Here is a 15333-nt window from a genome sequence, read left to right as displayed (position 1 = left end):
AATGACTTTGGATATTAAATGATAAAAGATAATTAGAACTTTCCCTTACTTTTTTCACTAGTAGAAACAAGTTTGTGTACCAAAAATATGCATGCATTCAATATTGTAAGGATTGGAGCCAAACCGCTGAATATATCTACTTATCTAGTGGGGAACTGCTGTTCTCTCGTGGGGTTTGTTATGGCTGGACCAAGCTTTATTGCATCACAGAGTGGAAACAGAATTCATGTGTTGTACAAAGTTGACTCCAAAATCCTCATTCACATTATCAAAAAATTCCATACATGTAACACCAAAATTCAATTTGCTCTTAGGGTTGGGAGAGAAGGATGCCAAGGTTAGAACTAATTTCTAATGCTTGACAAAATTTTAGGTCATTTTTATTTATTTACTGAATATATATATATATATATATTATAAAATATATTGTGAAAAAATATCTTTTTATTTTATTTAAACATTAATTAATCAAATATTTTCTTTTCAAGTAATTTTTCAACTTTTTAAGGGTGTTTTGCCAATTTTATGAAACGATCATATTATTTTTTAAAAACATTTTTTATGTTAAAAGTGTTTTTTAAAAATATTACCAAACAAACTTTAAAAATCTGTTTAGTAATGACACAAAAAAAAAATTATCAAAAAAAATATTTTCAAAAATTAAAAAGGCTAAAAATATTTCTTATATTCATTGAACAAGTTCTAAAAACCCTATCTGATAGTGATTCTTTTAAAAGTGTTTTTAACTCATAATGTTTATTTCAGTAACTTTTATTGAAAACATTTTTCTTAAAAAATTTGATATTTGGATATAAACCTTAACATTTACAAAACTTTGTTGCTAATGTAAATCATAACAAAAGAATATATATATATATATATATATATATATATATATATATATATATATATATATATATATATATATATATATATGTATGTATCTGTAACAATGTTCTCCAAAAATCACTTCAAATGAATTTTAATCTTTTTTTAACTTTGTTAGACGCTAAATTTTCCAATAAAAATACTTTCAAACACTTCTAACCTTCTTAAAATCACCTTAAAACAGTCTATAAATCATATTTTACAAGCACCATTTCCAAACAGGGCATAGTATGGATTGAGTTTAATTAATTTCCTCACCCAATTACATATTCAAAAGTGAATTTAAAGCCCGTCAGTTTCCTTAAATTTTGTCGTGACGTACTCATGAGTAATATAACTCTATAAAAACCCCACCAAGGTTTCAATCTTATCATCCCATTTCTCACTTCCTTCTCTTCATTCTTTTCCTCCTCCAGACATGGTTGCAAAGCTGGTAGCAATCCTTATCGTCGGAGTCCTCGCCGGAGCCCTTCCGGGGCCCGTGCTGGCTCAGAACTGCGGCTGTAACTCTGGCCTGTGCTGCAGCAAATATGGGTACTGCGGCACCGGCAATGACTATTGCGGCACCGGCTGCCAAGCCGGTCCTTGCTATTCATCGCCTAGCGGTGGAGGTGGTGGTGGGAGTGGTGTTTCGGTCGCAGATGTTGTGACTACGAATTTCTTCGATGGAATTCGTAATCAAGCGGATGCGAGCTGCGCCGGGAAAAACTTCTACACACGCCGCGCCTTTCTTGATGCTCTCAAGTCGTACCCTCAGTTGGGCAGGGTGGTTCCAAGGACGACTCTAAGCGTGAGATCGCAGCATTCTTTGCTCACGTCACGCATGAAACTGGACGTAAGATTTTACATCTAGAAAAGCCTTAAACATTAAAGCATGAAATTTTGGTATGTGCAGACTTCTGTTACATCGAGGAAATGGATGGTCCCTCCAAGGATTATTGTGATGAAGGCAACAAACAATATCCATGTGTACGTGGAAAGGGTTACTATGGGCGTGGCCCGATTCAAATATCATGGAACTACAACTATGGACCAGCAGGAAAGAGCATAGGGTGCGATGGCTTGAACAATCCTGAAACTGTGGCTAATGATGCAGTTGTGTCATTCAAGACAGCCTTCTGGTTTTGGATGAATAATGTGCACTCCATCATGAACCAAGGGTTCGGTGCAACAATTCGAGCCATCAATGGTATGGAATGCAATGGAGGAAACAGTGGCGCTGTCAATGCACGTGTCAAGTATTACAAGGACTATTGCAATCAATTTGGTGTTTCCCCTGGTAGCAATGTTAATTGCTAGGGTTTGGAAGAGTTTCATCGAAGTACATAAGCTTAATAACGTGTAACCCAAAAGGCTATAAGGAGTTTGTCGTATGAAACCTTCCTTTTACGGGTTTATTATGTTGTGTCTTTAGCCATAATCGGATTGTTGCTACATGAATAAGTAACAAGAGATAAGTTATGGAAAAAAATAACCCAAACACACCAATAATAATTTACAAAATAATAAAATATTCCCTAAGAGATAATGAATTTTTGTACTTCTAAAATTTAAATCACTGCAAGAGTCTATTTAATAAATCATTTATTGAATGGTAAATCACCATCAGAATATTAAATGATACAAGACAGTTTAAAAAAATATATATTCATTATTATAATTTAAAGCCAAAAAAAAAAAGTTCCAATCCTTTTGGACAAGTCAAAGTCAATAAACTAACATCATGGGATGATCAACTAGCCAACAGGGTTTCTTTTTTCTTTCTTTTTTTCTCTCTATCATCATTTTCATCCAAACCAACAAAAATGGCAGCCACCCCAGCTGCAATCCTCCTCGCCGGAGCTCTGCCGGAGATGGCACTGGCTCTGAGCTGTGGGTGTGATGGAATAAAACTTTTGGAAACTCAAATATGAAAATTAGGAAGAATGCACTTTTTTTCATACTTTTCTACCATTTTTGCAAGGAAATGATGAGAAAAATCTTTTAGTATTCCTTCCTTTCTTCTTTTCTACCATTTTTTTCCATTATAACCAAATGTAAAGGAATCTCTTAAACATTTCTTAAACCAAATGTTTTACAAAAATATTTTAAAAATATTACTCACCCTCAGTTTTTCTGCCTTGTAAAGGCTTTTATAGAAGAGTTTTTCTCGCTTGAATTTTGAATTCAAACCCTAACACATCACATTGTTTTTTATTTACACGAATATTTTGTATACTATTTACAAAATTAAAAATAAAAATAAAAAATTAATAAAATAGGTGAAGCACAAAATCCCAGGACCGAGCCCAAGCAAGTGGGCTAAGTCCGAAGACCAAATCCAAAACCGCCCCTTATGTTTAACTCGGCCCAGCCCAAATATTAACTATTTCCCTCGCAAGCTTATCCTCCAGAACCCACCCAAATTATGGCCCTACCTATTCATTGATGGTATAAGAAAATTTTGGAGATATATGAATTCTAAATAATTGAAAAAATAAATAAATAAAAGTAAAAGTTGATTCCCTTTCAAATGAAACTTTGATAACTGAACCTCTGCATTTCAATTTCGTTTGAATTTTTCAATTGTTTTTTTTTTTTTTCTAATTATCCCTTTTTGTTAAAAAAAAAAAAGAAATAAACCCAAACTAATTATTTTTCTTTCTTTTCTTTTTCTTTGTTTTTTTTTTTTTTTTTTTGAATAATTTCTAATTATCACTTTTTTTTCCTTAACAACTAGGGTGTTGAACTTTATTTTCAATATTTTGTGTGGATCACAAAAATGATTGAATGAAAAGTCTACTCAATCCAATGAAAGTGCAAAATCACAACACCTACCCAAAGAGAAAGTCAATTCTTTGATAGTTGGCATCCAAATCACTTTAATTCCATTGACTTCCACTATCAATCTAGAACACCAATTTCTTTCTTTTCTTATTTTCAATAATTAACATCGTTGAATTAATATATTTAATATATTTCAGGATTCAAACAAAGCCTAGCTTTTATCAGACAACCGTTACAAACACATAAAACAAAAACTAAACCCCAAAAAAAAGTTGGTAATCATATTGATATCAAAAACATTTAACAATCTTCCTAATCTAATCTAATCAGGCTTTTGAAACATACATGCAAGTAGAACCAATCCTGACATTTCTGAAGTCAGAAGTCTGATTAATCAAAAATCTACAGCAAGGTCAAAGTTGTACGCCCTCTAGAAATCTTTATGGCCGACATTAATCTCCGATACTTTAGTGCTGCTTGACCCAGCAATTTTCCACTTCTGCACTATAAATAAACCATTCTAGTTTCAGACTCTGCATTCAGATCACACATTTCTGTTATATCCTTCCAAAATGGCATCCCTCACCCTGAGGAACCTCTCATTGACTGTCCTCCTTGCCGGAATTTTGGCTGGAGCACTGCCTAGAGGGGTGGTGGGTCAGGACTGTGGCTGTGCCGCAGACCTTTGCTGCAGCAGATGGGGGTATTGTGGCACAGGCGACGACTACTGTGGCACCGGGTGCCAAGAGGGTCCCTGCAATCCGGCCCCAAGTACCAACAATGTCTCGGTTGCAGATATCGTGACACAGGAGTTCTTCAATGGGATAATTGATCAGGCTGATGCGAGTTGTGAAGGGAAGAACTTCTACTCAAGGGCGAGGTTTCTTGAGGCTCTCAACTCGTTTTCTCAGTTTGGCAGGGTTGGTTCAGAGGAGGATTCTAAGCGTGAGATCGCTGCTTTCTTTGCGCATGTTACTCACGAGACTGGACGTAAGATTTGAACCCATTTTTCGAGACATACTATCCTAATTTCTCTAGTTGAAACAACAAATATTGACTAAAAGTTTTGTGTGTGCAGATTTTTGCTACATAGAGGAGATCAATGGAAGCTCTAGGGACTACTGTGATGAGACCAACACCCAGTATCCATGCGTGGCTGGGAAGGGTTACTATGGACGTGGACCGATTCAGCTATCATGGAACTTCAACTACGGGCCTGCCGGAGAGGACATAGGATTTGATGGCTTGAACTCTCCTGAAACTGTGGCGTCAGACCCAGTTGTGTCGTTCAAGACAGCTTTGTGGTACTGGGTAAACTTTGTCCAACCAGTCATAGGCCAAGGGTTTGGGGCAACCATTCGAGCCATTAACGGTGCACTGGAATGTGATGGCGCAAATCAAGCCACCGTCAATGCCCGAGTTGAATACTACACGGAATACTGTAATCAACTAGGTGTCACACCTGGGGATAATCTCACTTGTTAGGATATCACCTAAAAGGAAATAAATGGTATGGAACCCTACCGAGGGTTGTCCAGATGCTATAGTGTTTGTAGTTTAGACAAATAATAAAAGCTCCTAGCATATTTTTGTAGCTTTTCTAGAACATAACCAATGACTTTTGTTGAAAAGAAGAGTATTGAAAACAGTCAAATATTAAAATATTATATCAGTAAATGAATGAAAGCTAAGAACCCAAATATATACAAGATTGGTTCAGACATAAACAAACATACTAAAAGGTCAGCATGAGTGTTACAACGGTCAGCCTCTACTGTTGAAACCAAACTTTTCCTTCCTTCTTAAGGCACTTGGTTCTTCAGTTGGAGTTTGTCCATCTACCCATCAGCTCTTACAAGTAAGACCCAATATGGCATTGGTCAAAATGGGTTACTGCTGGGTTTTGATTTATATTTTTGTGTTGGTTCTTAAATGAGTGAATGAGAATTGGTTCAAGTGTTGGAACCAATCAAGTGTAACCTGAAAATCAATTACCAAATGCAGTACAAAAATATAGAAGATAACATGCATAGATGGGGTATGCAAAAGCTCAACAGAAGTAATGAACCTAAGAAAGATCAATCCATGTAACATAAACGCATAGATCCTTTCATTTCAACAGCAATGGTACAATTGATGTAGCCCCCTCCAAATCCTCCCTTCCATGTGCATTCGCAATATCCCATAAAGCATAGATGCTCTTCCAACTTTACCTTGTGAGATCCTACATTGGTCAAGAAAAGAAGTTTCTGACACCATATACATGATAAGCTTCTCTTAACCATGACAGTGATCTTAATGGTCATGGTTAATCTCTACACGATAGGAGTGGGGCCAACTTTTAAAGCCATGAGGAGGGAGTACCATTACATTCCCACGCAAGCAGGACAATTCATTACAATCCCCGGCCCCACAACCCCATGTGACAGAGGCTCTAACGGTCACAGTTCATATCTACAAAGTAGGAATGGACTCCTCCTATAGCCATGACAGAGGCCCTAACAGTCATGGTTAATACCTACATGATATGATTGGGACCTCTTAATGTGTACATGACTTTTAAAGTCATGGGAGGGAGCGGGTCATCATCTCCTCACCAATAATGGCACATTACTCATAACTCATACCAAACTCCTTGATAACATTTATAATCAAAACAATAGCAAAATCTCAAATCTCATTGGTTTTAGGAGTTGGAGCAAGAATCATTTCATACAATTCCAACTTGCCACTACCTTTTATTAACTAGGATAAAAAATTGACTGCTTTTCTTAGAGACTTTCACACACATGTAAGCCAGAAGAAGAGAACTAAATCCAAAATTCATATTTCATTACCTATTAAGTAACAATTCATTCAAAATTGACTCTGAACTGAGATTTCCATTGTTGTACCTTTTTAAGCCTCTCTCCACACAAAGTACAGCTTACCCATGACATGGAGAATAGCAACAAAGGCTATGAAACCAATACTCATGATAAGAACGACATTGGGGGAAATCTTGAGTCCCGGGGCATCATCAGTGTAAAACTGCAGCATATTCCCACTTGCTCCTCCTGCAGCTGCCCCACCAGTTGTCCTCCTCCTACGCAGGCTAGAAGCAGCAGCTTCACTTCCTCTTAGGGGAGCAGCTCCATATAGAACCATTTCTGTAACAACTCGCAGGTAACAACCATTTAAAAGCTTAGAACCAAACAACCACCAGTATTCAATATTTCAGATGCTAGTAGTTATCCTTCTTTCTTTTATCTTTATCCCTCATGTAGTCTAGCTACCAATTACTAGATTCCCTTCCTTTCTAGCTTCTATCTTCTATAGATTTACAGCTCCTATCCTAGTTTCCATTAGTCCCAGGATGTTGCTAGTAGCTAGGCTTTCTTCCCTTTCCAACTAGTTATAGATTGCTTTAATGCCTATAAACTGGGACCAAGCCAAGTAAGTCCATGGATCATCTGTTAATCCTTCTTTGAATTCCAGTTCTATTAGTTATCTGTTGGGTGTTTTAACATGACTACATAATATTATAAACACTCTTTTAATATGACTAGCAATTTCACTCTCCAACTCCAGGGATATTCGTGGGCTTTAAAAAAACATTGAGAAATGACCAAGCATGAACCGAGGCATCATAATAACCTGCAGATGAATTTTAATGGCAAACAAGTTATACATGCAGGGGCTTCCCAGAACTTTCATAAAAGGTAAGAATTCTTTTTGGGTTTTCATAGAAGGTTGCCATAGAGGATAGAGCCAGTGTAAAAATAATCTCAAACCTCAAAAATGTAAGTTTCTACTGCTAGGGTATCTTTTAAATACATGAAACCATAAAAAATGTAATAGAATTTCATGTATTGACAGCTTGATGCACTTGAATGAGTTCCTATACAAAGAATCTTATTGCTTAATTCAACATCAAAGATCATGAATTTGTGCCTGTCGCATGCAATCAAAGCCAACAATATACAAACAAAATAACAACCCAGGCAGATAGTTGGAACGGGACTGAGGTTCCTTTCTTTTATTTCCATTTTCTAGGCAACCAAACAGGGTAATAAATGAAATTCACTAAGTAAAATCACACTAAATCACACTTAGGAAAGAAAAACACTTAAGTGCAAATCAAGATTAAGAAAGATCCATGTTCTGAAACAATGATTAACCAAGAATCTCCACAAAAAAAGATCAGAAAGCACAAGCAAAACCGAAAACTCAAAGAATAAAACCTCTGAAATAATCTCAACAACCACAATGATGTATGGGAATTTGTATGAAAAAATCAGAGCCAAAGGCGTAAATTTGACGAGAGAAAAAGAGGGAAAATTAAGAAGAAAACAACACCCAGATGATGAGATTCAGAGATTTGAAGATCTAACTGATGACTGAAAGATTTTCTAGAGAGACAGAGAGTTGCAGTCGCAAAGAGACTAGCTCTCTCCTATTGGGCCAGCGTTTCAGGGTTTCCGTAGCTCAATGGGCCTGAACTTGGGTTGATGATTGGCGTGTATCTTTTTTATTTTTTTATTTGGTATTTCATATATTTTTCAACATAAAAAAAATAAAAAAAAACTAAAAAACTATAATGCCTCAAATCTAGAATTTTTTTTGAAATAAACCTACATTAATTATGCCATAGACTTTTAATGAACTAAAATTAATGAAAATGAATTAATCAATGGCAAAGAATAAAAAAATTCATAATTAAAAAAGTTTCATAATCATGTTTAGTCGACATAACTCTTATTGGAATACGAGGATATCAAACAAAATTTGGTCCGTATGAAAGAATTTAAGAAAAATGTAACATAAAACTATATATAAAACTTCATTTTATACAACATATAACAAAAATACATATCATAATATATCTTAATATATAGATGCAAAAATCTTCATAATTTCAAAAAATGAGTTTGTCAATGACCAAGGCATCTAGGGCTAGGCCCTAATACCAATCACTCGAGCCGACAAGTTATGGTGAACTTAGCTAAGTAGAAGAAAATGTTGTAAGGTGACTTTCATTATAATATCCTTTGATAATACCCTTATTGCCTTGATGCAAACTTGACTTATAATAAAAACAAAAATAACTAAAATGATTCAAAATATATCATTTGATCGCTTGAAATTCATCATTGTGAATTAAAAACCGATAGGTTTATTTTTTAAAGGAGATTTAGGGTTTAAGGCGGTTTCTTTTTAAAGGAGATTTAGGGTTTAAGGCGGTAGGGTCGACGTCTAAAAAAAATGACCTTTTGAGTATTTATAGAGCCCTTTGGGTATTTATAGAGTGATCAAGTTTAGGACTAGTGTAGTTGGAGTTTGTACCGTGTCCACTTATTTGAATGGATTCTAGGGTTTAATTAGGGTTTTAGAATTTTACATGTTGACCATAGACCTTTGAAAGAGTCATGCAGACTTAAATATTAGTCACTTTGTTGTAATGGACTGAAATGACCTATTGATGACTTGAAGTCAACATAGTTGAGGGCCAATATTGGTCATTTTCTTTTCCAAAATAAGATAATAGTTAATACTATAAATTAAATTAGTCTATTAAAAGTGTTGTCAAAACATGTGAAATTGCAAATTTATTTCTAAAAATCCACAAAATAAATAAAAAATAATATTATTCAAACCTGTTGCCTGTGAAAAAGGGCAGAAAAAAACAATGATGGAACTCACCTAATTCAATGGCTTGGCTTGCCTGGTTGATTTCCTTTTTGGAAAAAAGGTAAACATGCCCTCTTTTTCCCGGCAACCAAACAGGGTAACAAGGAAAATTGAAACTCATTCACACTACTTCATTCTTAAAATGGCAAAAAGATACACCATGTTCTCTTTCACTATTGATTTCATTTTCCAAATGGGCAATTAAATTTGTTGGAAAATGAATAGTTAATTTTCTATTATTTTTTACAATTTCTTAGCAACCAAACAGAAAAACATAAAAATTAATTTGAAAAAAATTGCAGTAAGTAGCTAGTAATGATCAAGACACGTATAATTGAAAAGAATAATTTTATTTATTTATTTACTTCAATTGCACATGGTATAATATATAAAAATAAAAAATATACTACATAAATCATGTATTCTTCATTATCTCTTCAAAGATGTAGTTAGTTAGTGACCAGGACCTCTAGGGCTAGACCCTGATGCTAACCGTTCTAACCAATAAGTCATCGTGAACTTAGCCTTTTCATAAACAAAAGATGATGTTGTAAGATGAGTTGCACTTTTAAACTCCTCCGATAACATTCTTGCTCCCTCAACATGAACTTGACCTATGATAATAGCAAATATGACTAATATGGTTAGAAGGGTAGTATTCGATAGTGTAAAACTCATCATCATAGACTAAAAAACTGATAAGCTTGTTTTTAAAACAAAGATTTAGGGCTTAAGGAGGTAGGTTGTAATGGGATCTCTAGAGGGGGTTTTTGCTCTTGTGATGTGGGAAATGAACGAGGCTTTGGGTATTTATAGATGTATGGAGTTTCAAGTTGGTGTGGTTAGGGTTGGACCATATCCACAGGTTTGAATGAATCTTAGGGTTTTGGTAGGGTTTAAGAGCCTTACGTGTTGACCAAGAACGTTCAAAAAGAGAAATTGGGCCCATTTCCTGTGAGTAAAATTGAATACGTGGGCACTTACTTTAGAATGAGTCTATGGCTTCTGTAGTCAAAATTTTTAGAATTGGATGGAGGGTAATTTGGTCATTTTATTCCAAACCATGTAAAAATATGAATTTATTATTTAAAAATTAAAATTTTCTTGTTTGTAAAGCAAAAACTCCCATTCAAAGTTCCACAATTCAACTAGTAAGCTTACTTAATTAGTTGAGTCAAATATAATAAATTATTAATAATAATATATGATATTAAAAATGTTATTAAAATTAATAATAATATTAGTAAATTGATTTATAAATAATCATAAGGCTGGAAGGAATAAATTAAATTAAGAGAAAAAAAAATTAGAACCAATGATAGAGATCTATTGATAATTTAATTAATTTAATTTAATTTTGTTATTTTAGGTTAAAAAAATCTTTTTTATAAATTTGCTATTGAAATAAAATCAGCCAAAGAAAATGAAAATAAATTATTCAGATGAAGTCACAGCCGGGAGGGAAAAAGACAAAGGGTAGGAAGCTCAGTTTGCTTGTTGGACAAGCAAAAACTCCCGTTCAAACTGTCCCAATATAATTCAACTTGTAAGGCTTACTTGATTAGTTGAGTCAAACTCATTCGGTTTTGAAAAAAAAAAAAAGACTTTTCAATTTCTCGGCAACCAAACAAGATTTCACTCTACTGTCACTCTTTTGTTGAAGTAGAATCAAGTAATTTTCAATCACAAATAGGAAAAAAGAATTGACTGTATATGAAAGTGTTTTTAAAAATCTATTTTAAAAGTTAGAGTGTGTTTGGTCTTTTTTTTTAAATTCGTTTTTAAAAAACTATTTTTTATTTAAAAAAACATTGCGACCATGTTTCTCTCAAGGAACAGTTTTGCATACGCCTTATTGATTCAGGACTAGGACCCGAGTGATTCAGGATTTCCAACAAACCTAATCCATGTCTAAACTTAACCTAAACATGAACTCAACAACAGCCCATGGACCAGCCCAATTCTCAAAATTGAAGCCCAAATTGGTCCTTTCCTAGACCAAGCTAAAATTAACTTGATCCAATTACATGTGCACCCCAAAGGGTGCAAATTTCACCCGAAAGTCCAAAACTCAACGAGCTAGCCTGAGCCCAACCAGTGCCCAAAGCTCATAAAAGCTCAATAGGCTAAAGCCTGACTTGGGCCCAAATTTAGGTAGGGGGCTTAGGCCCCCTTTTATTTTCAAGGCCCATCCATAGCCTGACTTGATTGGACTACCCAAAAGCCCATAGTTGGGTTTGTCTCGCCCAAAAGCCTACAATTGGACTAAGCCCACTCAAACCTTTAATAATTCAAAATTGTCTTTGTATGTCAAAGCAACTTCAATTAACAACTTAACAATGTACTTTCTTTACCATCCCTAACACAATATGTTAATAAAATAGGTTAAACCCAAAATCATAGGACCGGGCCCAAGCATGTGGGCTAAGTTCGAAGACCAAATCCAAAATCGCCCCTTATGTTTAACTTGGCCCAGCCTGAATAGTAACTATTTGGATAGCAAGCTCACCCAAATTACATCCTTACCTAGCCATTGATGGTATAGAAATAAATAAATAAATAAAAGCAAAAGTTGATTTCAATTCCGTTTGAATTTTCCAATTGTTGTTTTTTTTTATTTAAAAAAAACATGTTTATATGAAAGTTTATTTTAGGGTTTATTCCATAGATACCCAATACTTATAAACAGATTTTTCTTTGCATAGACAGTGATTTTAGAGTTTATCATAACACCCAATACTTATTTCTTTTTGTTAAAAACAATTAAATAAACTCAAACCAATTTCTTTTTTTTTTAATAATTTATAATTATTATTTTTTTCTCTTAACAATGAATGATAAAAATATCGTACGAATATATTAGTACTTCGATTTTACGAATATATAAAAAATATATTGTATGTGTCAATAAATATATAAATTTGATAAATATACATTAATTATTAAATTACATTAAATATTATTTAATAATAATATTGTGATATTTGATTATAATATATCTAATTTTAAAACATATTTAATATTAAAATTATGATATATTTAATTTAATTGTATTAAATGATATAAAAAAATCATGATTTAATTATATGGGCATCACATGATTTTATTTTGTTTTTTTTTTTTTAGTATAAAAAATCACAATTGCTGTGATTTTAAAATAAAAAAATAAAAATAAAAATAAAGTTTAACTTGATACCGTATGACACATTATTTTGATAAATATTTTTAATATAGATTTAAATTGAGAATTTTTTTACTTTGACCGGAAACTCCCCGAATCGGTAACTTGCACCGCGACATTAGTACTGATAGACTTTAATTGAAATAGAATCAAATATTACACAGTGTGAACATCTATCACCTGTCTATATCCGAAACTCTCCTAGTTAAAGAACGTAAGAAATGGACCAACCACATTAAGAAATGACATCACATCAGTGGAAAATAATTCCAATTTTCACAAAAATCATATTATAAACTTTTTACATCCTTAGAACTATCCGGATTGATGGTTGCAAATGTTGACTTGACTCTACCGTATGTTCTTCAATTACGGCGGCCCATTATCTCTTTTTTTTTAAAAAAAAAAAAAAAAAAACCAAAAAAAAAGAAAAAAAAAAAGAAAAAGGTTTTGCCCAACCATATTTCTAGACGTGATTTTTTATTTGGTTAGAAATGCAAACAGAAAAGAATATAAACAAACAAATACATAACTTTGCTCTGAAATTTTATGTCTCGTTAGCATAATTTACCATCATCAAACTCAAAAAAAAGTAAAAAAAAATTGAAGTACTTTCTATGTCAATGTCCTTCTCCAGCTGTTTCCAACGAATATCATCTGGTTAGACCACGGCACGACAGTTTTGAACCCAGAGTTACTTAATATGGTAAGCCCCACAGCAAAGTACAAATTGACTAATTATTGCAAGTCACACAAATCTCCCGTCTAATGAAATTTCATTTTCAGCTGTCAGCGTCCACTTTTGTCACAAGGATCTAGGCTTTCTTAGGTATTGACTAGAATGAAAAGAAAACGTACAAGTTGTCATAAAGCAAGAAAGATATAAACATGTATTGTGTGTCAAATTTAGGATTATCAGGTTTTAGATTTGACTAGGCATTTCATCCAAAAGACACAAAACGAAAATCTCATTTTTCTTGATGAGGATGTTCAAAAGGGTTGAAGTATTTTCTAGTAAGTAAAAATTAGATTTATGTAAAATTTTTATTTATTTAATTTCTCTTTTATTTTATTTTATTTTATTTATTTATTTTTCTTTATTTAGTTTTGTATTTTCACTTAGTCATTAGCAATATAGTTAACATTTTTTAAAAAAAATTATTTTTAATTTACTAATGAGTTTATGAGTTATAGCAACTTAGTTTGCAAACATTCGAGTGATATAGGTAAATGCAAACTTCAAGGGAGTGAAAAGGTAAGCCTCACATGTGTTCAAGGTGATAAAGCTCCTACAGTTTATATGAAGTCCTCATAACAAACTTCTCACTCGATGATCTTGAAGGCAACATATTCCTTTTGACCCATTATCATACACATTGGGGACAATGTGTAATTTAGATTAAGGGGAGAAGGCTTATTAGCCCTAATTTTTTTCAAAAGTTTGCATATTATCTTTGGTTAATTAATGAGATTCTTGATTTGCCTTGGTAACTCATGGTTTATTTAGCATGAGAATGCTTTAAGTAGTATTATTTCTTTAAAATTTGAGAAAAAAAAATACAGTTAGAGCAAGAGTATTAGTTCACTTACCTTATCTTTATATACCTTTAAGTGCAAAAATAGTTAGGTTGAATCCTTGGAATACCTTCAATTTTTCTTTGATGGTTATTTTCATTTAAGACTCAAAGCACACACAAAGCACGTATATCCTTATAGTATCTTGATTAAGATAAATTCTTTAGCTTAAAAGGAGTTGTTCTTAAGCAATAAAATGAGGAAATGAAAAAAAACAAAACAGATTGAGAAAAAAAAATTAAAAATGATTGATTTAAGCTTGAGCAATTATCTGAGGGGGTAATGGCATTGTGTCTTCAAGCCCTTGTGCCCGAAACCGACTGGTTAGAAGTCATCGGTGTCTTGCTCGTTACATAAGCTAAACTCAAGTTTGAAAATAATAATAATCATAAATAAATGTTTGGGAAATTCGACCTTGTTCTATCTTGAGCTAGGGTGATACCTGAAGGGTAAGTGGCCTATAAAGGTCCTCAATACCTGGTACCTTGGGTGAAAACTCGGGAGTTGCCGGTGGATCCCTATTAAGCCATATAGAAGGAGATTTACTAAACTAAGAAAGAAAAATCAAAATAAATTTTCCTCTTCTAACTTAAGGAATGATAAAATTTGAGTTTAAGAAAAGTCTTAAGAAAAATACTATGAGGGGACACCAAAATTAAGCACATGAGGTTTAAGTGGAAACAACCAATCAAGGGAAAATCAAGAGACACTAAGGGGAATGCTAAACATGGATGCACATTTATGTATACGAAGATAAGGTGAGAAAACTAAGAAATTGCATATCTTGTGTCATCTTACTCAATTATAGGAAATTTGTCTACTTGAGTATCTTGTATGTGAAACATGTTATGTTGAGTTAATATGATTTCATGAATCTCATTACATATTTTTCATTCTTTTTTACTCTTTTCATTTGCTAGGGACTAGCAAAGTTTAGGTTGAGGAGGATGATTGGAGCCAAAATATGTGCTTTAATGACACATGTTCTATATGATTTGTGCACCAAAAGACATTTAAATCACCCAACTTGACCTAAATCAATGCTAAGACCCTAACCATGAGTTTAATTTGTACTTTGGAGACTTATCTCGGGTTCAAGGGAAGAAAATGGTGCAAGTTGAATCACTTTAAATTTTAAAAAATCAAGAAAGGGCTAAATGAGGAAATAAGTAAGTCAAGACTCATGAACCATAAGGAAAGGCAAGACAAGGATATAATACGTTTGGAAGATGAGAAATGACCATTATGGAGTA

The 15333-nt window shown here is 33.4% G+C and overlaps 2 protein-coding genes and 1 pseudogene across 2 annotated transcripts; 2 read left to right on the top strand and 1 right to left on the bottom strand.

Annotated features, from left to right (window-relative positions):
* The first annotated feature begins 1247 nt into the window (after positions 1-1247).
* LOC117910194 lies at positions 1248-2187 on the top strand (annotated as a pseudogene).
* Positions 2188-4198: 2011 nt separating this feature from the next.
* On the top strand, positions 4199-5248 carry LOC117910187 (endochitinase EP3-like). Its single transcript, XM_034824247.1, has 2 exons — positions 4199-4644; positions 4733-5248. The coding sequence occupies exons 1-2, from the start codon at positions 4227-4229 to the stop codon at positions 5137-5139; spliced, it is 825 nt and encodes a 274-aa protein (XP_034680138.1). The 5' UTR covers positions 4199-4226; the 3' UTR covers positions 5140-5248.
* A 469-nt stretch (positions 5249-5717) lies between these two features.
* On the bottom strand, positions 5718-8057 carry LOC117910201 (protein transport protein Sec61 subunit beta-like). The gene has a single exon (XM_034824261.1). It carries the CDS (start codon positions 6799-6801, stop codon positions 6553-6555), a length of 249 nt encoding a protein of 82 aa, XP_034680152.1. The 5' UTR covers positions 6802-8057; the 3' UTR covers positions 5718-6552.
* Between the last annotated feature and the right edge of the window lie 7276 nt (positions 8058-15333).

Source organism: Vitis riparia, unplaced genomic scaffold (assembly GCF_004353265.1).
Source record: "Vitis riparia cultivar Riparia Gloire de Montpellier isolate 1030 unplaced genomic scaffold, EGFV_Vit.rip_1.0 scaffold644_pilon_pilon, whole genome shotgun sequence".
Taxonomy (NCBI): Eukaryota; Viridiplantae; Streptophyta; class Magnoliopsida; order Vitales; family Vitaceae; genus Vitis; species Vitis riparia.
The sequence above is the reverse complement of the archived record's forward strand: the minus strand, read 5'-3'. Positions and strand labels throughout refer to the sequence as shown.

Bases quoted from the DNA above. Each gene is read 5' to 3' on its own strand.
- LOC117910187 (XM_034824247.1), top strand. From the start codon at position 4,227: ATGGCATCCCTCACCCTGAGGAACCTCTCATTGACTGTCCTCCTTGCC. The intron at 4,645-4,732 runs GTAAGATTTGAA...TTGTGTGTGCAG, and splicing joins TGTTACTCACGAGACTGGAC to ATTTTTGCTACATAGAGGAG.
- LOC117910201 (XM_034824261.1), bottom strand. From the start codon at position 6,801: ATGGTTCTATATGGAGCTGCTCCCCTAAGAGGAAGTGAAGCTGCTGCT.